This window comes from Arachis ipaensis, chromosome B6 (assembly GCF_059453495.1).
Source record: "Arachis ipaensis isolate K30076 ecotype BB chromosome B6, ASM5945349v1, whole genome shotgun sequence".
Lineage (NCBI taxonomy): Eukaryota > Viridiplantae > Streptophyta > Magnoliopsida > Fabales > Fabaceae > Arachis > Arachis ipaensis.
This window is the reverse complement of record NC_142441.1, coordinates 8910003-8935158: the sequence shown is the minus strand read 5'-3', so window position 1 is coordinate 8935158 and position 25156 is coordinate 8910003. Positions and strand designations below refer to the sequence as shown.

At 42.7% G+C, this 25156-nt stretch overlaps 2 protein-coding genes and 2 non-coding genes across 4 annotated transcripts; 3 read left to right on the top strand and 1 right to left on the bottom strand.

The window, feature by feature from the left end:
* Positions 1-359: 359 nt before the first annotated feature.
* Positions 360-466, top strand: LOC148554560 (small nucleolar RNA R71). Its single transcript, XR_015887815.1, has one exon. It is a non-coding gene; the product is annotated as a small nucleolar RNA R71 (small nucleolar RNA).
* A 6316-nt stretch (positions 467-6782) lies between these two features.
* Positions 6783-8017, top strand: LOC148554559 (uncharacterized). Its single transcript, XM_088490368.1, has 2 exons — positions 6783-6900; positions 6996-8017. Exons 1-2 carry the CDS (start codon positions 6783-6785, stop codon positions 8015-8017), a joined length of 1140 nt encoding a protein of 379 aa, XP_088346494.1.
* A 7564-nt stretch (positions 8018-15581) lies between these two features.
* Positions 15582-16819, bottom strand: LOC148554558 (uncharacterized). Its single transcript, XM_088490367.1, has 2 exons — positions 16702-16819; positions 15582-16606 (listed from the first exon to the last, which is right to left on the bottom strand). Exons 1-2 carry the CDS (start codon positions 16817-16819, stop codon positions 15582-15584), a joined length of 1143 nt encoding a protein of 380 aa, XP_088346493.1.
* A 7702-nt stretch (positions 16820-24521) lies between these two features.
* On the top strand, positions 24522-24629 carry LOC148554557 (small nucleolar RNA R71). Its single transcript, XR_015887238.1, has one exon. It is a non-coding gene; the product is annotated as a small nucleolar RNA R71 (small nucleolar RNA).
* Positions 24630-25156: the final 527 nt, after the last annotated feature.

Sequence of the window (25156 nt, the reverse complement as noted above, 5' to 3'; positions counted from 1 at the left end):
CAGCACAGATTCCACAAACTCTCTGGGGGACTAGCTGTTGGTTTTGCTGTGGTGGAGGAGGTTGAGCTTGCTGGGCTTGTTGTTGATTCAATTGCATTTGCTTCAGCAAGTTGGTCATCTCACATATACTCTGAGCTAGAGCCGCAGTCTCTCTGTTAGAGGATACTTCTGCAACGGCTTTTGAATGGCCTTGCCTTTGCCTGTGGTTCCTAGTAGATTCAGCTAAATCACTGATCAATTGCCATGCCTCATCAGTGGTCTTGTACTTCTTCATAGACCCATTGCTAGCACTTTCCAATGTGGTTTTATCTTGGGACCTCATACCCTGTGTGATATAGCTGAGTAACACCATCTTATCAATCCTGTGGTGGGGGCATGCTTCCAGAAGATTATTGAAGCGCTCCCATTATTCAAAAAGAGACTCATTGTCATCCTGAACAATGGTGGAGATATCCTTCCTCAGTTTATCAGTAACTTCAGATGGAAAGAATTTCTCCAAAAACTCCTTTCTGAGTGTATCCCAGTTGGATAAATTTGCTAGAGGTTGAGTGTAGTACCACTCTCTTGCTTTTCCCTCAAGAGAAAACGGGAAAGCTTTTAGCAAAATTGAAGTTTCATCAGTACCATCGTGCCTGACAGTAGAACAGGCTGCCTGAAAATCTCTCAAGTGCTTGATGGGCTCTTGAGCAGGTAAGCCATGAAACTTGGGCATCAAATTTAGCAGTGCGGTCTTTATTTCAAAATCTGTAGCTACCGCTGGATGATGCGCTTGAAACGGTTGCATTGTAAAATCAGGAGCTCCTTCCTCCTGGATGGTAACTCTCCGAGCTGCCATGTTTTCTGCACGTAAAACAACCAGATTAGTAGAACGGAGGCTGGTTTCTTCCTCAACTGACGTTTCAGATTCATCCTCAGAGAGGACTAACTGACGCTTAACTCGCCTTATTCGTGAAATAGTCATTTCAATTTCAGGATCGAATATTGGCAAGTTAGGATCAGGCAGAGAACGCGTCATTTGACGAAAGAATTACACAGCTCATAGTAAAAACAATAAAATAAAATGCAAATAAATAAATTCTAATTAATAACTTTAGCACTCTATTGCAACTCCCCAGCAACGGCGCCAAAAATTGATGGAGCACAGAAGTTGGTGAATTAAAAATTCTTAAAATGGTTACGTTGCAAGTATAGTTCTTAACTCACCAAAAATCTACCTATCAATTTCAAATGTGTCACAGAAAATTTAAATTAAAAATTACTGGGAGTATGAATCCCAGGTCGTCTCCCAACAAGTTGCAGAAAGTGTGCTATTTTATTAACTAGAAGTTTTCAAAGAAGTGATTTGAGTAAACAGGAAATTTAAAGTTGATAAAATTGAATAATGTAAATAAAAACCTTGACTGGGAGTTGATTAGTTAGAATCTCTAATGTTGTTGGAATTCTCTCAGAGTAATTGATAACTAAAGATTGAATTGTTTAATTATCCTTTACTAAGTAAGGGGAAGTCAAACAGATTGGAGTGCTACGTCTATTCACAAGTTGCAATTCAATTAATAAAAATGAGTTGGTATTAGTGACTAGAGAACAATCCAACAATTATCCCAATTACAATTTCTCTTTCAATCCTTCCAACTCAAGAGTTCCTTTTCAATCAACTCCCCATCAAGTGAGGGGAATTACTCGCTCATTGTAAATAATAAATCCATAACATATGAAAAGGAATTAAAAGAAGACATGATTATTGGAAGGTAAAATAGATTAAAATGAAAGGAATAATTCTTGTATTAAATAATCATAAAAATATTCAAATGACAAATTGAACAAGGCAAAGAACATGGAAGAATAAAACCGAGTTAAGAGAACGAACTAGAGTGACGAAGTCTTGATGAGGAAATAACTCTTCTCAAGTTCCAATGCTAAGACCAATTGAAAATTAAAATTCAAAAACCTAGAGAGAAAAACCTAGAGGAGGAGTAAAAACTAGATCTAAAACTAAAAATTGTCTAGAATGAATGTTATTTTTGTTTCTGCATGTTCTCTGGCTCTAGTCTGCTGTTCCGGGCCAAAAACTGGGTCAAAATAGGGTCCAAAATCGCCCCCAGCGAATTCTGCAGATTATGCAGATTGCACATGTCACGCGATCGCGTCACCCATGCGGACGCGTCACTCGCGCTTTTCCATGCCACGCGTTCGCGTCGTCCACGTTACCGCATCGCTTGAGCTTTTCCAATCCGCGTGGCCGCGTGAGCCATGTGGCCGCGTCACTGCGATTTGCTCTCTTTCGCGCGGTCGCGTGAGCCATGCGACCGCGTCACTTCTCGCTGGTTGTCTCCTCAAATCCTTGTGTTCCTTTCATTTTTGCTAGCTTCCTTTTCAATCTCCAACTCCTTCATACCCTGTAAAGTCTGAAACACTCAACACACATATCACGGCATCAAATGGAATAAAGGAAAATTAAGAATACATAATTAAAGTCTTTAGGAAGCAGTTTTCAAACATGTAGTGAATTCAGGAAGGAAATCTAAATGCATGCTATTTTAATGAATAAGTGGGTAAGGATCATGATAAAACCACACAATTAAACACAATATGAACCATAAAATAGTGGTTTATCACTATCATTGGCCAAGGCTAAGCGAACACTGCGCGGATCGCCAGAAAAGTCAGCATATCTCATGTGAAATGCTTTCCAACCCTCCCCGTCTCTGGGATGCCTCAAGAAACCGTCAGAGTTGGTGCCTCTCTTGTGCCACAACATGTCCACAACTGTCTTGCTGGACATGAATAACCACTGCAACCGTGGAATCAGAGGAAAATAACGAAGAACTTTCGCCGCCTGAGGTTTACCATTCTTCTTGACAACGGTGTTGATCCTTACCACAGAATTCTTCCTGGTCTTATGCTTCCACCTGGATGCTCCACACTGTTTGCATCTAGACAGGTCGTGGTCGGAACCTTGGTATAGCATGCATTCATTCGGACATGCATCTATCTTCTTGTACTCAATACCCAGCTTCCTTATGATCCTTTTGGCTTCGTGCAAGGTCTTCGGAATCTGTGCATGCTCAAAGGTATCCCCCAGTAGCTCTAGAATCAATCCAAAAGCCTTGTTGCTCACTCCGCACATGCACTTTATATGGTACAGCCTCACCAGAAAAGACAGCTTTGAGAATCTTGAACATCCCGGATTTAATTCTTGCTCGCCGTCCTTAAGCAAGTCTTGAAAGGCACGAGCCTCGTGACTAGGTTTATCAGATAAGTACGGCAACCCATCCGCAACGTCTCCAGCATGCCCATCCATGGAATCTTCATCCTCACTCTGCAGTCCCAGCAAATTGAATGTGTCGTGGATCATGTCACGCATTTGATCTCCTAAATTTATAGTGGGATCTAGTTCTTCCCTACCGCTGGGTCTTTCGTCTATTATCCTCTCACCGTGATGTAACCAAAAGGTATAGTTAGGGGAAAATAGTTTCATCAGAAGATGATCGTATGCATCTTCTCTAGTCTGGAAAAACCGGAACCCACACATAGGGCATGGACAATGTATCATCCCATCAAATACAAAGTCAAGGAATATATTCAGTCCATCCCTATATTCTACACTACCTCGTGGTTTTATAATTTAGCTCTTATCAATGTCTAAGTAAATGAAATAGCACATACAAATAGATAATTAGTAAAAAAAATACATAGAACTAAAAAAAACCATTTAAAAAATGGGGTGTGTGTCAGTTGAACCAATAACAGTCTATCACAATTATGTTATGGGAGAGTACCATACGTAATAAACTCGACAATATATTACAAGCAAAACCATGTAGGGAGCAATGCAATAACTCAAAACGGAAATAGAAACAAAGTTGAGTGCATCCCAGATAACATGAAGAACAGGAAAGGTATTGGGAAGGAGGCTTACTCATGTTTAAAATTCTGTGCTTTCTTAAAAGAATACTGGTAGAAAGAATTGCTGGTTCCAAGTCTAAAAAATGAAAAGATAAAGAAAAGCTACCTTAAAAATTGAAAAAGAAACCAAGAATAACTGTTAAAATTAAAAAATAAATAGGTCAACAAACATAACTAAACAATGATCATGTACAGTGAATAGAATCTTTAAAATATCTCAAAAATGGAAGACAAAACATTATTAAAAGTTAGAATTAAAAGAAAGTTAATAAAAAGGGGTTAAAATAATAATAATAACAGATGGCAGATAGATTCAAAAAATTTAAGGATATATTACTCCTTGTATGCTTATAAGAAGGTCTTATTATAGTTCCCCTGCCATAATTGTCTTCGACCGTGTAAATAGAATAAACAAGTTCAGTGAAAAAGAATAAATTATTAACCCCTCAACTCAATTTCAATATATCGAAAAAATCACTTGTAACGGGTTTTGAGAAATCAATATTGTTCCTTTACTTGGAAAAAAAATGGGCATACAAGAAAATTTGGTTCTGAGCCATGGTAAGGGAGATGCTATAACATTAATAATTATAGTAATAATGATAAAGAACATAATTGAGTTCTGTTCCGTGGGTTACCTGAAACTGTAGGTCGATCTCGGGCGAGATCTTCTGTGCTGGTCGGAGCCGACGTGTCCGGCAGGTGTGTAGCGGCCGGAGCTGGTGTGTCCGACTTGTGGAACTGAGAATGCTGCTGATCCCTTGTCACCGAAGGGTGGGGGTACCTACAAGGGACTCCGATGCTTAAGTTAGCAAGGGTATTAAACAGGTATTGAGTAGAATCAGAGTATGAGTTATACCTGGGTGTTCCAGTGTATTTATAATGGTGAGATGTGACCTTCTGTGGATAAGATAAGTTAGTTTATCTTATCTTATCTTTATCTTATCTTCAAGTGAGGTCATCTTATCTTCAAGGGAACCGCCCTTCTTTCTGTAGGCTTGGGCTGCCTTAGGATTTGGGGCGTGTTCCTCTATTTGGGCCCTTCTTTGGGCTTTCCTGGTGACTTGGCCAAGCTCTTTGGAAAGAGGTCAGGTTGTCCTGACCTGAAGAGGTCGGTCGCTTTGTTTGTCGAACATCCCGGGTCGGACAGCTCGACCCAGGGTATGAACAGTGCCCTTGCTTGAGCTCGGTCTTCTTTTTTGAGGTCGAGTCTTTGACTTCGGTCCCCTTTTTTTTATGAAGCCGAACTCAAGCATTTTGTCGATTCCTTTGTAGTAACTTTTGAATGTAGAACGTTTTTTTCTAAAAACACGCGCTTTTATATCGGCGTTTTGGGAACGTGCGAGGGTTTAATGCCTTCATTAATTTTAGCATTAATTGCCCCGTTTCCCCTTGGCTCTTTATTTTGATTTTGAAAACCCAGAAACGGTTTCTCTCCTTTTGTTTTCCTTGTAACCTCTTCGCAACTTTTTTCTCTGCTCTCTGTCTTTCGCTTGTGCTTCTGCTTCATGGCATTTGCAGCGTCGCTTGGCGATTTTCTGGGCAACTTTCATTTCTGCACTTTTTTGAAGCTTCTTTCGTCTCCAGGTTAGTCCCATTTCGTGCTTTCTCCTTGATTTTGGCTTTGTGATGAGGTTTTGATTTTGATCCTCCCTTTTGAGAAAGTTTGGATCTTTCTGTTTCCATTGTGCCCTAGATTTTCTGAAATGTACTTTCTGGGAGTTTCTCCATCTTTTGCATGATCCTTTTTACTGGATGCTTTTAGGGCTTTGCATGTTCTTTGTTGTTTCTATTCTTGATACCGCTTGTCTGCGTCTGTTCCTCATTTTATTTGAAGGTTGCTTTTGTCTGCTCTTGAATAAAGGTTGCATCTTTAATGGTCTCTGCTTGGCGTGCTTGATGTTTGGGAATGCCTTTTGCTTGGTAGACTGTAATGGCTTTTTGTGTTTTTCTTTGATGAAAAATGTTTGCTGTTTTGAATTCTTTCTGAGAAATGCTGGGGTGCAAGCTGTAGATTTTTCCTAGAAATCTTGCTTTGTTACTGCCTCCAAAGGATGCCCCAGGACTTTGGTTTGAGTTTTGGGGTTTTTCTTTTCTTGATTCTTTGCCTGTATCGTATTGACCGAGTTGTTTTCTCCCTTTGTCCGAGATGATTTTAGTAACCCCATCTTCTTTTCTTACTTGTAGGATTAGTTGGCCTCATGTCTTCTCGTAATAACATTGTAGAGATGTCTTCCAGAGTTCCCGAGGGGATGTCCGATTGGCTGGACTCCCTTGTTTTGTTGTGTGTTTCTGTTGTGGATGCTGAATTTTGCACAGAGCTGAGGAAGCGCCATAGGATTTGTGGTAACAATACCCGTGAGGAGGATTATGAGCTTGTTGCTCCTGACTCTGATGAGAGAGTTTGTTTTCCAACTTCTGTTGAGAGGGAGCGTCCCTTCTTTTATGCCTATGAATACTTTTTCAGTCAGTTGAACGTTACTTTTCCTTTTACTGCTTTTGAGACCGACCTATTGTGGTCGTGTAATATTGTCCCATCCCAGCTTCACCCAAATTCTTGGGATTTTATAAAAAATTTTCAGCTCCTTTGTAGAGAGTTAGATGTAACACCTTCCCAGACTCTTTTCCTTTATTTGTTTGTTTCCGCCAAGCCTGGCGGTTCTTCAAGAAAGAAAGCTTCTTGGGTTTCCTTTAGGTCCGCCCAGGGCCATAAACATTTTGCTATGTATGATGAGTCCTTTAAGGACTTTAAGAATTACTTCTTGAGAGTTCGTGCTGTCGAGGGGGCCCGCCCCTTTTTTCTTGATGAAAATGATGAGCCTTCTTTCCCTCTAGAGTGGCGGAGGGATGTAAAGGCGTCTCGCTATACCTGGGAGATGCTTGATGATGTTGAGCGTGCCTTTGTTGTTGTGCTTGAGGATTTATGGGGAGCCCCGCCCCATCTTGATACAAAAAAGTTTTTGAATGACTCGTCCTTGGTTCGGACTATTTTGGGTACTTGTCTGGCTTGTTTCTACACTTGTTTCTTAATTTTTCCTTCTTCTTATTGTGGTTGTAACTCTTTGCTGTGGCTGGTTCTGTATTTGCAGAGATGTCAAAGAATAATGACTCCATGAAGGCCTTTAAAAAGGCAAAGAAGGCAACTGCTGCTCTGAACATCTCGGCCAAAGTGGCCGAAGAGGGATCTTCTCAGGTTCCAATGAAGCCTCCTGTGTCGAGTTCTCCCGGGCCGAGGAAAGCAATTCCTATTCCTCGGGTTCATCTGGTCGATCCTCCACAGACTTCTGCCATTGCTTCTGGTGCTCCTTCTAGTAAGAAGCAAAAAACAACTGAGCCTTTCAACCTTGATGCTCCTGACTTTGATCCAATCGAGTTTGTAGATCAACAAATCGGTCCTTATGGTGCCCTCTCTATGGATGACGTATTACTTCTTCATCATTTTGATTATGTAACTCGAAGTGGTATTAAGTTGGCACACATGGGAGCGGCCCTGTATCGCACTGCTCAAAGTCTTCCTCTCCATGCCACCAAAGCTTTTATGGAGGAGGCCAAACGGGAGTTTGATCGGATAAAAGGCTTGAAGGAGGAGCTCGAAGTGAAGGTGGCCAAGTTGGAAAAAGATCTGGCTAATGAGAAGGCGAGTTCCCTCTCTTTGGCTGCCTCTGTGAGGCTGGCTGAGGACACGGCACTGAGGCATAAGGATAGCTATGTCACATCTTATCGGGAGGGAATGCGTCTGAAGGAGTTGGAGAACGCCCGAGCTGATTACGCCGAGCTCCAGGGTCATCTTGTCGGCAGTGTAACTGCTGCTTATGAGAACCTGAAGGAGCAGGTTCAGATTATTGCTCCTGAGGCCGACCTTACTCTCTTCAGCCTGGACAATGTTGTGAGGGATGGTAAGATTGTCCCTGATGACCAGGATGATGATGATGCTGATCCTCCCCCAGTGCCTTCTGTCAAAGTGTCGACCCCCTCGGTTCCTCCCGTTATGTCTGATCCGGATTGCCAGATTCTGAACCGGGATGATGGAACTGTAGATGCTGTGCCCATTCAGACTCGCCATCCTTCTCCCCGTACTGATGCTGTCGGGAAGGCTCCCGATCTTTGCTGATCTTTTTTTTTTAAGTATTTGTGTAAATAGCCCGGTTTGTGGGCTTTTTGAACTGTTTTTTGTTTTGTTTAACTGCTGACACTTTTTAGTTGCCTGCTGTTCATACCCTGGGTCGAGCCCTCCGACCCGGGATGTTCTACAGACAAAGCGACCGACCTCTTCAGGTCAGGCTATCCGACCTCTTCTCAAAGAGGTCGACCAAATCGACTAGAAAGCCCAATAAAGGGTCCAAACAAAGGAACACAGTCCAATCCAAAGGCAGCCCAAGCCTATAGAGAGAAGGGCGGTTCCGTTGAAGATAAGCTGACCTCACCCAAAGATAAGATAAGATAAGATAAGATAACTAACTTATCTTATCTAAAAAGGTCACTCCGCACTACTATAAATACACTGGAGCACTCAGGTATAACTCATACTCTGATTCTACTCAATACCTGTTTAATACCCTTGCTAACTTAAGCATCGGAGTCCCTTGCAGGTACCCCCACCCTCCAGGGACGAAGGATCCGCAGCACTTTCAGTCCTACAAGTCGGACACACTAGCTCCGGCAGCTATACACCTGCCGGACACGTCGGCTCCGACCAACACAGTAGATCTCGACCGAGATCGACCTACAGTTTCAGGTAACCTTGAAACATTGGCGCCGTTGCCGAGGACTTGGAAGTCATCCCAACACCATGGCGGACAACCATGACAACGACCACGACTCGGGTTTGGAAGATAGAATGCCACACAAGAACACGGATGCTATACTTAAAGATACTCCGGAACCCAATGGAGACGAAAATTCATCAAATTCAGGGGTGATAGAAGCACTTTAAAATCGATTAAAGCAACTTGAGAAAGAAGCCCATCATCAACACGAAAAAGAAGAGAATCTACGTCGGGAGATAAGGCGGCACCGAGAATTAGAAGATAAGCTTGTGAAACTCGAAGCTGATCTCAAAACTAAAGCTACTCGATCCACCCCAGAGGATAGCTCTTACAAAGACCAAGATCCATTCACCAGGGAAATTATGAAAACCAAAATCCCAAAAGATTTCAAACTTCCGGATATGACTCTGTATGACGGCACCTCGGACCCCAACCACCATCTCAGCAACTTCAGAAGTAGAATGTACCTCACAGACGCCTCAGATGCAGTCCGCTGCAAAGCCTTTCCAACAACTCTTACCAAGACAGCCATTAGATGGTTCGACAACCTACCTCCAAAATCCATCTCGAGTTTCAACGACCTGGCCAAAAAGTTCCTGGCCCGATTTTCCATACAAAAGGACAAAGCCAAACACGCACCCAGCCTACTAGGGATCAAGCAAGGAGACCGGGAGAGTCTTCGTAACTACATGGAAAGATTCAACAAAACATGCATGGACATACAAAGTCTACCAACAGAAGCTGCCATCATGGGCCTCATAAATGGCCTACGAGAATGACCATTTAGCCAATCTATATCAAAGAAGTACCCGGCATCCATAGACGAAGTACAAGAACGGGCGCAGAAGTACATCAACATGGAGGAGAATTCTCGACTTGGGGAAGCTTCGAGGTTCGGTTCTGCCTACCGAGATAAAGATAAAGAATCCAAGAAAAAAGAAGATCGCTCCGGAGAGAAAATAAAAAAATATCATAACTACACCCCTCTTAGGGTATCCTTGGTAGATATTTACAAAGAAGTCTGCCATACGGAAAAAATACCCCCAGCTCGGCCACTTAAAGGTAAAAAGGGAGGAGGAAATCGGAACGAATACTGTGAGTATCATCGAGTCCGAGGACATTCCACCAACGAATGCTTTGACTTGAAAAATGTCATTGAGAAATTAGTAAGGGAAGGAAAACTAGATCGGTTCCTAGCCAATCGGGACAAAGAACCGAGAAAAAGAAGAAGGGATGAAGATGTCGGACGATCTGAACGATCACCCCGCACGCCGGAAAGACATGTCCACGTGATACATGGCGGATTTGCTGGAGGAGGAATCTCCAAATCATCCCGCAAGCGACACCTCAAGGAAGTATACCATGTCGAAGACAAGAAGGAAGCACCAGACATCCCAACAATCACGTTTACCAAAGAAGATGCATCCGGAATCATCTCAGGACACGACGACCCCATGGTCATCACAATCATATTGGCAAACGCCAACCTCCACCGTACATTAATTGACCAAGGAAGCTCCGCCGACATCTTATTCAAAAATGCCTTCGACAAGCTCGGCTTAGAAGAAAAAGAGCTAAGAGCATACCCGAACAGCCTGTTCGGACTTGGGGATACCCCAGTACAACCACTGTGATACGTATCGTTACATACAACCTTCGGAAAGGGGAACCAATCCAGAACACTCAAGATAAACTATATCGTGGTCAACGTAAGCTCAGCCTACAATGCCTTAATAGGCCGGACAACGTTAAATCAACTCGGTGCAATAGTTTCAACTTCACATCTATGTATGAAATTCCCAACTGCAGAAGGGATAGCTACAATAAAAGCAGATCAACAGATGGCGCGTCGCTGTTATAACGAAAGTCTAAACCTCCGAGGCGAAGGAGGAGAGTTCCACACAATCGAACTCGGCGGAGATCAGAGACGAGAAGAACTCCACCCACGACCCGAAGGAGAAATAGAAAGAGTCCAGATCGGAGATACCTCGGATAAAACAACTAATATTGGCACGATCCTGAAAGGAGACGCAAAGGAATCATTAATACGATTCCTACAAGATAATGTTGATCTCTTCGCATGGAAAGCTGCCGACATGCCAGGCATAGATCCCGAACTAATGAGCCACAAGTTGGCAGTCTACCCGGGATCCCGGCCGGTACAACAAAGACGAAGAAAACTCGGGCCAGAACGGTCTCAGGATGTAGAAGAACAAGTACAAGCATTACTAGAGGCAGGGTTCATAAGAGAAGTTAAATACCCACTATGGCTAGCAAACATCGTCTTGGTGAGAAAGTCAAATGGGAAATGGCGAATGTGCACCGACTACACCGACCTCAACAAAGCCTGCCCAAAAGACCCTTATCCACTCCCAAGCATCGATGCTCTAGTAGATGCCTCATCGGGATATAAGTATCTCTCGTTCATGGACGCATACTCAGGCTACAACCAGATCTCAATGTATCCACCAGATCAAGAAAAAACCTCGTTTCTCACACCAAAAGCAAATTATTGCTACATCGTAATGCCTTTCGGCCTTAAGAACGCGGGAGCCACTTATCAAAGGCTAATGAACAAAGTCTTCTCAGACCACATCGGAAAAATCATGGAGGTCTATGTGGATGACATGTTGATAAAGACACAAGTGAAGAAACATTACTAACTGACTTGGTTCAAGTGTTCAACACCATACGGAAGCACGGCATGCGACTCAACCCGGCCAAATGCACCTTCGCAGTGGAAGCAGGTAAATTCTTGGGCTTTATGCTCACACAAAGAGGAGTCGAGGCAAATCCAGATAAGTGCCAGGCCATACTCAACATGAAAAGCCCGACCTGCGTCAAAGAAGTACAACAACTTAATGGGAGATTGGCGGCCTTGTCCAGATTCCTAGCAGGGTCAGCAATAAGATCCCTCCCCTTCTACGCTACCTTAAGGAAGGGAAAGAACTTCGAGTGGACAACGGAATGTGAACAAGCCTTCCGAGACTTCAAAGAATTCTTGGGACAGCCCCCTATCCTATCTCGACCACAAGAGGGAGAACCACTCATACTGTACCTCGCAGTAGGAAGTCGGGCAATAGCCTCAGCACTAATTAGAGAAGATGAAAGGGGACAACAACCCGTCTACTTCATTAGTAAAGCACTACAGGGGTCAGAGTTGAACTACCAGAAAATAGAGAAGTTTGCCTACGCTCTGATACTCGCATCCCGACGACTTCGCCCATACTTCCAAGCGCACACCATTAAAGTTCGGACCAACCAGCCCATAAAAGGGATACTGCAGAAAACAGATCTAGCAGGAAGAATCCTACAGTGGACAATCGAGTTGTCCGAGTTTGACCTCCAATACGAGACGCGAACAGCCATCAAATCACAATACCTAGCCGACTTCATTGCAGAATTCACAGACACCACGAAAATCCCCATAGAGTGGAACATATACGTGGACGGTTCCTCGAATAAAACTGGAAGCGGTGCAGGTGTGATAATCGAAAGCAACCAAGGAACCCAACTTGAGCTTTCCTTGAAATTCGGATTCCCGGCCTCAAACAACCAGGAGGAATATGAAGCGTTATTAGCTGGTTTGAAGCTGGCTAGGGAAGTTGGAGCTCAGAAACTCAACATCTACAGCGACTCACAAGTCGTTACCTCGCAAATAACGAGAAGCTACCAAGCCAAAGATCCTACCATGAAAAAATATTTGGATAAAACCAAAGAACAGCTCGGACAACTCGGAGAATATAGGATCTGCCACATACCCCACGAGCAAAATGCCCGAGCTGACGCACTCTCAAAACTAGCCAGCACCAAACCAGGGGGCAACAATAGAAGCCTCATCCAGGAAATACTGCAGAACCCGTCAATATCGGAAGAGGAAAAAATCCTAGCCATAACAGGTCGGGATCAAGGATGGATGACCCCCATAATTAACTACCTCAAAACAGAAGCGCTCCTCACAGATGAAAAGGAGGCAAAGAGGTTAAAAAGGGAGGCACAGTACTACACTATCATAAACAACACCCTATACAAAAGAGGGATCTCAACACCATTGTTAAAATGCGTACCGACTTCCAATACAAAGGAAGTCTTGGATGAAGTACACAGCGGCATTTGTGGCAATCATCTCGGAGCGCAAGCCCTCACCAAAAAGGTACTCCGGGCGGGATTCTATTGGCCAACTCTACAAAAGGAAGCCACCGAATTTGTAAAGACATGTCCACCATGTCAGAAGCATGCCAACTTTCACATCGCCTCGCCGGAAAAGCTCATTAGTGTAACCTCACCCTGGCCATTTGCAAAGTGGGGACTCGATCTTCTCGAACCCTTTTCCCAGGGATCGGGACAAGTCAAGTTCCTCATAGTAGGGGTAGACTACTTCACAAAATGGATCGAGGCAGAACCCCTAGCCAATGCCACTGCTCAAAGAAGTCGGAAATTCCTATATAGGAACATCATCACAAGGTTTGGGGTCCCATACTCCATCACCACGGATAATGGCACCCAATTTACAGATGCAGGCTTCAGAAAACTAGTAGCCGACTTGAACATAAAACACTAGTTCACCTCCGTCGAACATCCCCAAGCCAATGGACAAGCCGAAGCAGCCAACAAAGTCATATTGGCCGGGCTGAAACGGAGACTACAAGAAGCAAAGGGAGCTTGGGCCGAGGAACTTCCACAAGTCCTATGGGCGTACCGAACAACTCCACATTCCACTACGAATGAATCACCATTTCGATTGACATACGGAGTGGAGGCAATGATTCCAATAGAAGTTGAGGAAGGGTTTCCCCGAGTAATCCATTACAATGAACAAACCAACTCTCAACTTCAAAGAGAAGAGCTCGACCTACTTCTGGAAATCCAAGAGAGAGCTCGGATCAGAGAAGAAGCACTAAAGCGGCGAATGGCTTCCAGATATAATCAAAAGGTAGTGCCAAGAGGTTTCGCTGAGAATGATCTCATTTTAATCCAAAATGATATCGGAACAACTCGACCCGGAGAAAGAAAGCTGGCAGCTAGCTGGAAAGGACCCTACCGAGTCACAGAAGTACTTAGGAAGGGCTACTACAGATTGTCCAAACTCGAGGGACGAGAACTCCCCAGATCATGGCACGCCTGTAACCTAAGAAGGTACTATAGTTAGATAAAGGTCTCATCACAGGATGCACTCTTTTTCCTGAAAAGGTTTTTTAATGAGGCATCAAGATTGAGATTTAATCCGACTTAAGGGTATGAAAAATTCCCACCTGTATATATTTGCACTTTCTTTAAATAAAATACATTTCAGATATTCTACAAAGTTCTCAAGACGCATTAATATGAAGCATTCATCGTCCGATTATAAAGCAACGGATCGAACAGAAAGTGAAGAACAGATTCACTATACGATCTCGGTAGGAATGATCGACCGACAAAGGTGAAAACGCAATTCACCTAAAGGTCGATTAAACCAGGACAGAAACCACAATCTACAAATCGGCAAAAGATGAACACAGAATAATGCAAGAAGTTATCGAAAGTGATCCCAAAAAGAGCCTGACGAGGTCTTATGGATTGCTATATAATAACTTAAAAAGACTGGCCGACACTAAAAAATCGGACCAAGTCAATCCAAGTTATCAGCAAATCCCTGAAAAGAGGTCTGGCCAACCCTATTAAAGAGGAATTGCTATAACTTAGAAGAGATCGACCTAACGAAGTCGGTCTCCTACAAAGACAAGTTGTAAAAGTAATCCCTGAAAGAGACCTAATAAAGGTCCAAGAAAGAGGATTACAAAAACAACTTAGAAGAGATCGACCTAACGAAGTCGGTCTCCTACAAAGACAAGTTGTAAAAGTAATCCCTAAAAGAGACCTAACAATGGTCCAAGAAAGAGGATTACAAAAACAACTTAGAAGAGATCGACCTAACGAAGTCGGTCTCCTACAAAACAAGTTGTAAAAGTAATCCCTGAAAGAGACCTAATAAAGGTCCAAGAAAAAGGATTATAAAAATAACTTAGAAGAGATCGACCTAACAAAGTCGGTCTCCTACAAAGACAAGTTGTAAAAGTAATCCCTGAAAGAGACCTAACAATGGTCCAAGAAAGAAGATTACAAAAACAACTTAGAAGAGATCGACCTAACGAAGTCGGTCTCCTACAAAACAAGTTGTAAAAGTAATCCTTGAAAAAGACCTAATAAAGGTCCAAGAAAGAGGATTACAAAAATAACTTAGAAGAGATCGACCTAACAAAGTCGGTCTCCTACAAAGACAAGTTGTAAAAGTAATCCCTGAAAGAGACCTAACAATGGTCCAAGAAAGAGGATTACAAAAACAACTTAGAAGAGATCGACCTAACGAAGTCGGTCTCCTACAAAACAAGTTGTAAAAGTAATCCCTGAAAGAGACCTAACAATGGTCCAAGAAAGAGAATTACAAAAACAACTAGGAAAAGATCGACCTAACGAAGTCGGTCTCCTACAAAGATAAGTTATAAAAGTAATCCCTTAAAAAGACCTGACAAAGGTCCGGGAAAAGGATTACAAAAATAACTTAGAAAGGGACCAACATAAAGAAATCGGTTATAAGGCGCTAAAAATACAAACAAAAGCGAGGAAACCGAGAAACAAGTCGGACCCCCCACAGTCACGACCTCAAAAGGATCCAAGCTATAAACAACAAGTACGAAAGCAATGTAAAGAGGCCAAGCAGCAAACAGATACCCTGTTAAAGCACAATGAAAGCATAGTATGATAAAGCTTCAAGAGACCACCAAAATCAACCTCAGAGAAACCATTTTTGTTTTCAAAATAAAGTTGCTAAAAATAGCAACTGGAGTATCAACAGTCAATAAAACATCATTCACAAAAAAGAGTTCAAAGCCCACAAACCGAGCTATTTACACAAATACCTAAAGGAGATCAACCAAGATCTGGAGCCTTCCCGGCAGCATCAGTACGGGGAGAAGGAGGGCAAGTCTGAATAAGCACAGCATCTACAGTTCCATCATCCCGGTTCAGAATCTGGCAATCCGGATCGGACGTAACGGGAGGAACTGAGGAGGTCGACACTTTGAGAGAAGGCACTGGGGGAGGGTCAACATCATCATCATCCTGGTCATCAGGGACAATCTTACCATCCCTCACAACATTGTCCAGGCTGATGAGAGTCAAGTCGGCATCGGGAGCAACAATCCGAAACTGCTCCATCAGGTTCTCGGAGGCAGCAGTTACGCTGCCCACAAGGTGACCCTGAAGCTCGGCATAATTAACCCGAGCAGTTTCCAAATCATCCCGGAGATGCATCAACTCCCTATAAGCTGAGACATAGCTATCCTTATGCTTCAGTGCCATGTCCTCAGCCAACTTCAAAGAAGCAGCCAATGCAATAGAGCTGGCCTTCTCACCCTCTAGCTCCTTCTCCACCTTCGCCAACTTCACCTCCAACTCATCCTTCAGACCCTTGATCCGATCAAATTCTGACTTGGCCTCCTCCATAAAGGATTTTGTGGCATGAATCGGGATCCCCTGAACAGTTCGGAAAATAGCCGCACCCATATGTGCCATTTTCACACTACTTTTGGTGATAAAATCCAGATGCTGAAGAAGAGATACATCGTCCATGGAGAGCCCACCATAGGGGGCAATTTGCTGGTCAACAAACTCAATAGCATCAAAATCCGGGGCATCCAGGTTAAAAGGCTCGGATGTTTTTTGCTTTTTTAAGGGAGGAGCACCAGAAACAACAGCAGAAGTCTGTGGAGGATCGACTTGACGAAACCGAGGAGTAGGAATTGCTTTCCTCGGCCCGGGAGAACTCGGCACAGGAGGCTTCACTGGGACCTGAGAAGATCCCTCTCCGGCCACCTTGGCCGAGATGTTCAGAGCAGCAGTTGCCTTCTTGGCCCTTTTAAAGGCCTTCATGGAGTTGTTATTTTTTGACATCTCTGCAAATACAGAATCAGCCACAGCAAAGAGTTACAATCACAATAAGAGGAAGGAAAAATTAAGAAACAAGTGTAGAAACAAGCCAGACAAGTACCCAAAACAGTCCGAACCAAGGACGGGTCATTCAAAAACTTCTTTGTATCAAGATGAGGCAGGGCTCCCCATAAATCCTCAAGCACAACAACAAAGGCACGCTCAATATCATTAAGCATCTCCCAAGTATAACGAGACACTCTCACATCCCTCTGCCACTCCAGAGGGAAAGAAGGCTCATCATTTTCATCAAGAAAAAAGGGGCGGGCCCCCTCGACAGCACGAACCCTAAAGAAGTAATTCTTGAAGTCCTTAAAGGACTCATCATACATAGAAAAAACTTTATGGCCCTGGGCGGACCTGAAAGAAACCCAGGAAGCTTTCTTTTTTGAAGAACCGCCAGGCTTGGCGGAAACAAACAAATAAAGGAAGAGAGTCTGAGAGGGTGTTACATCTAATTCTCGGCAGAGAAGCTGAAAAATTTTAACAAAACCCCAGGAATTTGGGTGAAGTTGGGATGGGGCAATATTACATGACCACAACAGGTCGGTCTCGAAAGCAGTAAAAGGAAAAGTAACGTTCAACTGACTGAAGAAGTATTCATAGGCATAAAAGAAAGGACGCTCCCTCCCGATAGAAGTCGGAAAATAAACTCTCTCATCGGAATCAGGAGCAACAAGCTCATAATCCTCCTCACGAGCACTGTTACCACAAATCCTATGGCGCTTCCTCAGTTCTGTGCAAAATTCAGCATCCACAACAGAAACACACAACAAAACAAGGGAGTCCAACCAATCGGACATCCCCTCGGGAACTCTGGAAGACATCTCGACAATGTTATTTCGAGAAGACATGAGGCCAACTAGTCCTACAAAAGAAAAAGATAGGATTACTAAAAACATGTCGGACGAGGGACAAAACAACTCGGTCAATACGATACAGGCGAACAAACAGAAAAGGAAAACCCCAAAGACTCAAACCAAAGTCCTGGGGCATCCTTTGGAGGCAGTAACAAAGCAAGGTTTCAGGAAAAATCTACAGCTTACGTCCCGACATTTCTCAAATAGGAATAGAAGATTTCAAACCACAAACATTTCGAAAAAAGAAAAACATAAAAGTCATCAAAACCACTATCTCCCTACAGTCTATCACCAAAGAGCATCGCCAACATCAAACATGCCAAGCAGAAATCATCAAAGACACAACCTTTTGTCAGAATCAAACAAAATCATCATTCCAAAGCCTGAAAATCAAAAGCACAGACAGAAACGGTGATAACATACAAGCATCAAACAAGAGGAAAGGCGAAAAGGTTCACGCAAAAGACGAAGAAATCCCCAGAACACACATCACAACAGCAATCAGGCACGGCAAAAGCAGAAGGATCCAAATTTTCTCCAAACAAAATCAAAACTTTCTCAAAATCAGATAAGAAAATGACGTGGAAAAGAGAAAGGAGGAAAAACCAACCTGGAAAAAGCAGGAAGCTTCAGAAGAAGTTAAAGATGGAGAGATAGACTCGCCAATCACTGAACGACGCCGCAATGCAAGAAAAAGCAAAATGTGGGCAAAAGACAGAGCGCGAGAGAAGTTACGAAGAAGAGCGAAGAAGGGAAACTGTTCTCTGATTGCAAAATTCAAAATAAAAGGCCACGAGGAAAAATGGGGCAATTAATACCAATTAATGAAGGTATTAAACCCTCGCACGTTCCTAAAGCGCTGATATAAAAGCGCGCATTTTTAAGAAGAAAACGTTCCACATTCAAAAAGCTTCTACAAAGAAAGGAATCAACAAAATGCTTGAGTTCGACTTCACTCAAGGACTCGACCTCAAAAAAGAAGACCGAGCTCAAGCAGGGAAACTGTTCATATCCTGGGTCGAGCCCTCCGACCCGGGATGTTCTACAGACAAAGCGACCGACCTCTTCAGGTCAGGCTATCCGACCACTTCTCAAAGAGGTCAACCAAATCGACTAGAAAGCCCAATAAAGGGTCCAAACAAAGGAACACAGTCCAATCCAAAGGCAGCCCAAGCCTACAGAGAGAAGGGCGATTCCATTGAAGATAAGCTGACCTCACCCAAAGATAAGATAAGATAAGATAAGATAACTAACTTATCTTATCTAAAAAGGTCACTCCGCACTACTATAAATACACTGGAGGACCCAGGTATAACTCATACTCTGATTCTACTCAATACCTGCTTAATACCCTTGCTAACTGGTATGCAAAATTGCTACTCAGGTTGTGAATTGTTGTTCGAAATTGATTCCCTGGCAATGGCACCAAAAACGGATGCACAGGACCATGGTCTAAACATATCTTCACAACTTCGCATAACTAACCAGCAAGTGCACTGGGTCGTCCAAGTAATACCTTACGTGAGTAAGGGTCGAATCCCACGGAGATTGTTGGTATGAAGCAAGCTATGGTCACCTTGTAAATCTCAGTCAGGCAGATATAAAGTGGTAATGTAGTTTTCGAAAATAATATAATAAAATAGGGATAGAAATACTTATGTAATTCATTGGTGAGAATTTCAGATAAGCGAATGGAGATGCTTTCGTTCCTCTGAACCTCTGCTTTCCTGCTATCTTCATCCAGTCAGTCTTACTCCTTTCCATGGCTGGCTTTATGTGATACATCACCATTGTCAATGGCTACTTTCGGTCTTCTCTCGGGAAAATGATCCAAATGCCCTGTCACGGCACGGCTAATCGTCTGGAGGCATCACCCTTGTCAATGGCTTCATCTTATCCTCTCAGTGAAAATGGTCAACGCACCCTGTCACGGCACGGCTATTCATCTGTCGGTTCTCGATCATGCTGGAATAGGATTTACTATCCTTTTGCGTCTGTCACTAACGCCCCGCAATCACGAGTTTGGAGCTCGTCACAGTCATTCATTCATTGAATCCTACTCAGAATACCACAGATAAGGTTTAGACCTTCCGGATTCTCTTGAATGCCACCATCATTCTAGCTTACGCCACGAAGATTCTGGTTAAGAGATCTAAGAGATACTCATTCAGTCTAAGGTAGAACGGAAGTGGTTGTCAGGCACGCGTTCATAGGGAATGATGATGATTGTCACATTCATCACATTCAGATTGAAGTACGAATGAATATCTTAGAAGCGAAACAAGATGAATTGAATAGAAAACAGTAGTACTTTGCATTAATCTTTGAGGAACAGCAGAGCTCCACACCTTAATCTATGGAGTGTAGAAACTCTACCGTTAAAATTACATAAGTGAAAGTCCAGGCATGGCCGAGAGGCCAGCCCTTAAACGTGATCTAAGATAGCATACAACTGATCAAAGATGCCTAATACAATAGTAAAAGGTCCTATTTATAATAAACTAGCTACTAGGATTTACAGAAGTAAGTAATTGATGCATAAATCCACTTCTGGGGCCCACTTGGTGTGTGCTTGGGCTGAGCTTTGAGTGTTGCACGTGTAGAGGTCCTTCTTGGAGTTGAACGCCAGCTTTTGTGCCATTTTGGGCGTTCAACTCTGGTTTTGGATCCTTTTCTGGCGCTGGACGCCAGAATTGGGCAGAAAGCTGGCTTTGAACGCCAGTTTGCGTCGTCTATTATTGGCCAAAGTATGGACTATTATACATTTCTGAAAAGCCCTGGATGTCTACTTTCCAATGCAATTGGAAGCGCGCCATTTCGAGTTCTGTAACTCTAGAAAATCCACTTTGAGTTCAGGGAGGTCAGAATCCAACAGCATCAGCAGTCCTTCTTCAACCTCTGAATCTGATTTTTGCTCAAGTCTCTCAATTTCAGCCAGAAAATACCTGAAATCATAGAAAAACACACAAACTCATAGTAAAGTCCAGAAATGTGAATTTAACATAAAAACTAATGAAAACATCCCTAAAAGTAACTAGATTCTACTAAAAACATACTAAAAACAATGCCAAAAAGCGTATAAATTATCCGCTCATCACAACACTAAACTTAAATTGTTGCTTATCCCCAAGCAACTGAAAATCAAATAGGATAAAAAGAAGAGAATATACTATAAATTCCAAACTATCAATGAAACATAGCTCCAATCAGATGAGCGGGACTTATAGCTTTTTGCCTCTTGAATAGTTTTGGCATCTCACTCTATCCATTGAGGTTCAGAATGATTGGCATCTATAGGAACTCAGAGTTCAGATAGTGTTATTGATTCTCCTAGTTCAGTATGATGATTCTTGAACACAGCTATTTTATGAGTCTTGGCCGTGGCCCTAAGCACTTTGTTTTCCAGTATTACCACCGGATACATAAATGCCACAGACACATAATTGGGTGAACCTTTTCAGATTGTGACTCAGCTTTGCTAAAGTCCCCAATTAGAGGTGTCCAGGGTTCTTAAGCACACTCTTTTTTTTGCTTTGGACCTTGACTTTAACCGCTCAGTCTCAAGTTTTCACTTGACACCTACACGCCACAAGCACATGGTTAGGGACAGCTTGGTTTAGCCGCTTAGACCAGGATTTTATTCCTTTAAGCCCTCCTATCCACTGATGCTCAAAGCCTTGGGATCCTTTTTATTTGCCCTTGCCTTTTGGTTTTAAGGGTTATTGGCTTTTTGCTCTTGCCTCTTGGTTTTAAGAGCTTTTGGCTTTTTCTGCTTGCTTTTTTTTTTCTATTTTTTTTTGCCTATTTTTTTTTCTGCAAGCTTTGTTCTTTGCTGCTTTTTCTTGCTTCAAGAATCATTTTTATGATTTTTCAGATTATCAAATAACATGTCTCCTAGTCATCATTCTTTCAAGAGCCAACATATTTAACATTCTTAAACAACAACTTCAAAAGACATATGCACTGTTCAAGCATACATTCAGAAAACAAGAAGCATTGTCACCACATCAATATAATTAAGCTAAGTTCAAGGATAAATTCGAAACTCATGTATTTCTTGTTCTTTTGAATTAAAACATTTTTCATTTAAGAGAGGTGATGGATTCATAGGACATTCATAACTTTAAGACAAATTACTAACTACTAATGATCATGTAATGAAGACACAAACATGGACAAACACATAACATAGAAAACGAAAAATAGAAGAAATAAGAACAAGGAATGAATCCACCTTAATGATGGTGGCGTTTCCTTCTTGAGGAACCAAAGATGTCCTTGAGCTCTTCTATGTCTCTTCCTTGTCTTTGTTGCTCCTCCCTCATTGCTTTTTGATCTTCTCTTATTTCATGAAGGATGATGGAGTGCTCTTGATGTTTCACCCTTAATTGTCCCATGTTGGAACTTAATTCTCCTAGGGAGGTGTTGATTTGCTCCTAATATTTATGTGGAGGGAAGTGCATCCCCTGAGGTATCTCAGGGATCTCTTAATTTGCAGCCACATGTTCTACCACTGAGCTATAGACCCTTGAGCTGAATCTTTTCATCTCCCATGACTCGGAGGTGGAAGCCTTTGTCTTCCCTTCCCCTCTTTTAGAGGTTTAGGTGCCATCAATGGTAATGGAAAAACAAAAAGCTTATGCTTTTACCACACCAAACTTAAAATGTTGCTCGCCCTCGAGTAAAAGAAGAAAGAATAGAAGAAGAAGAAGATATGGAGGAGATGGAGGGATGTGTGTATGGATGTGAGTGGTGAATGGAAAACAGAAGGGATGGTCATGAATGGAGAGAGAGAGAGGGTGAGGTGGGTGGGGATCCTGTGGGATTCACAGATCCTAAGATGATCCTGTAGTGTCCACAGATCTTAAGGTGATCCTGTGGTGTCCACAGATCCGGAGGTGTCAAGGATTAACATCCCTGCACCCATTAGGCATGTAAAATGCCCTTGCACACAACTCTGGGCATTCAGCGCCAGGTTGGTGCCCATTTTGGGCGTTCAACGCCCATTTGTTGCCATTTCTGGCGTTGAACGCCAGAACCATGCTTGTTCTGGGCGTTCAGCGCCAGGTTGCTGCCCATTTTGGGCGTTCAGCGCCAGAACCATGCTCTGTTCTGGCGTTGAACGCCAGACAGGTGCTTCCTCCAGGGTGTGTTTTTTCTTCTGCTGTTTTTGATTCCGTTTTTGATTTTTTTGTTTATTTTGTGACTCCACATGATCATGAACCTATAAAGACATATAACAAAGAAAAATATAGTTAGATAAATAAAAATTGGGTTGCCTCCCAACAAGCGCTTCTTTAATGTCAATAGCTTGACAGTGGGCTCTCATGGAGCCTCACAGATGTTCAGAGTATTGTTGAGACTCTCCAACACCAAACTTAGAGTTTGGATATGGGAGTTCAACACCAAACTTAGAGTTTGGTTGTGGCCTCCCAACACCAAACTTAGAGTTTGACTGTGGGGGCTCTAGTTGACTCTGTTTTGAGAGAAGCTTTTTCTGCTTCCTCTCCATGGATGCAGAGAGAGATCCTTGAGTCGTAAACACAAGGTTGTCCTTATTTAATTGAAGGATCAATTCTCCTCTGTCCACATCAATCACAGCTCTTGCTGTTGCCAGGAAAGGTCTTCCTAGGATGATGGATTCATCCTCTTCCTTTCCAGTATCCAGGACTATGAAATCAGTAGGGATGTAAAGACCTTCAACCTTTACTAACACGTCCTCTACTTGTCCATAAGCCTGTTTTCTTGAATTGTCTGCCATCTCTAATGAGATTTTAGCAGCTTGCACCCCATAGATTCCCAGTTTCTCTATTACAGAGAGGGGCATGAGGTTTATCCCTGAACCAAGGTCACACAGAGCCTCAAGGATCATGGTGCCTATGGTACAAGGTATTATGAACTTTCCAGGATCCTGTCTCTTCTGAGATAATGTCAGTTGATCCAGATCACTTAGTTCATTAGTGAACAAGGGAGGTTCATCTTCCCAAGTCTCAATACCAAATAATTTGGCATTCAGCTTCATGATTGCACCAAGAAACTTGGCAGTTTGCTCTTCAGTAACATCCTCAGTCTCTTCAGAAGAGGAATACTCATCAGAGCTCATGAAGGGCATAAGGAGGTTCAATGGAATCTCTATGGTCTCTAGATGAGCCTCAGAGTCCTTTGGTTCCTCAGAGGGAAGCTCCTTATTGATCACTGGACGTCCCAGGAGGTCTTCCTCCTTGGGATTCACGTCCTCTCCTTCCCTTACAGGTTCGGCCATGGTGCTTATGTCAATGGCCTTGCACTCTCCTTTTGGATTCTCTTCTGTATTGCTTGGGAGAGTACTAGGAGGGATTTCAGTGATCCTTTTACTCAGCTGGCCCACTTGTGCTTCCAAATTTCTAATGGAAGATCTTGTTTCATTCATGAAACTTACAGTGGCCTTGGATAGATCAGAGACTAAGTTTGCTAAGCTAGATGGATTCTGCTCAGAATTCTCTGTCTGTTGCTGAGTGGATGATGGAAAAGGCTTGCTATTGCTAAACCTGTTTCTTCCACCATTATTAAAGCCTTGTTGAGGCTTTTGATCCTTCCATGAGAAATTTGGATGATTTCTCCATGATGGATTATAGGTGTTTCCATAAGGTTCACCCATGTAATTTACCTCTGCTATTGCAGGATTCTCAGGATCATAAGCTTCTTCTTCAGAAGATGCCTCTTGAGTACTGTTGGATGCAGCTTGCATTCCATTCAGACTCTGAGAAATCATATTGACTTGCTGAGTCAATATTTTGTTCTGAGCCAATATGGCATTCAGAGTATCAATTTCAAGAACTCCCTTCTTCATAGGCGTCCCATTACTCACAGGATTCCTCTCAGAAGTGTACATGAACTGGTTATTAGCAACCATGTCAATGAGTTCTTGAGCTTCTGCAGGCGTTTTCTTTAGGTGAATGGATCCACCTGCAGAAGTATCCAATGACATCTTAGCTAATTCAGACAGACCATCATAGAATATGTCCAGGATGGTCCATTCTGAAAGCATGTCAGAAGGATACTTTTTGGTCAGTTCTTTGTATCTCTCCCAAGCTTCATAGAGGGATTCACCTTCCTTCTGTCTGAAGGTCTGAACATCCACTCTAAGCTTACTCAGCTTTTGAGGAGGAAAGAACTTGGCTAAGAAAGCCTTGACCAGCTTATCCCAAGAGTTCAGGCTATCCTTAGGTTGAGAGTCCAACCATACTCTAGCTCTGTCTCTTACAGCAAAAGGGAAAAGCATGAGCCTGTAGACTTCAGGATCTACTCCATTAGTCTTAACAGTATTACAGATTTGCAAGAATTCAGTTAAGAACTGAAAAGGATCTTCAGGTGGAAGTCTATGAAACTTGCAGTTCTGCTGCATCAGAGAAACTAGCTGAGGTTTCAGCTCAAAATTGTTTGCTCCAATGGCAGGAATAGAGATGCTTCTTCCATGTAAATTGGAATTTGGTGCAGTAAAGTCACCAAGCATTCTCCTTGCATTATTATTATTTTCGACTGCCATGTCCTCTTCCTGTTTGAAAATTTCTGACAGGTGCTTGCTGGATAGTTGTAATTTACTTGTCCTTTCTCCTACTCAAATGAAAAAGAGGGACAGAAAAATAATAATAATAGGGGTCCTTTTTACCACAGTAT

What these genes read in the sequence shown, in the direction of transcription:
- LOC148554559 (XM_088490368.1), top strand. Translation starts at nt 6,783, where the DNA reads ATGCTTGATGATGTTGAGCGTGCCTTTGTTGTTGTGCTTGAGGATTTA. An exon ending in CTTGGTTCGGACTATTTTGG is followed by an intron (nt 6,901 to 6,995) that starts GTACTTGTCTGG and finishes CTGTATTTGCAG; the next exon opens with AGATGTCAAAGAATAATGAC.
- LOC148554558 (XM_088490367.1), bottom strand. Translation starts at nt 16,819, where the DNA reads ATGCTTAATGATATTGAGCGTGCCTTTGTTGTTGTGCTTGAGGATTTA. An exon ending in CTTGGTTCGGACTGTTTTGG is followed by an intron (nt 16,607 to 16,701) that starts GTACTTGTCTGG and finishes CTGTATTTGCAG; the next exon opens with AGATGTCAAAAAATAACAAC.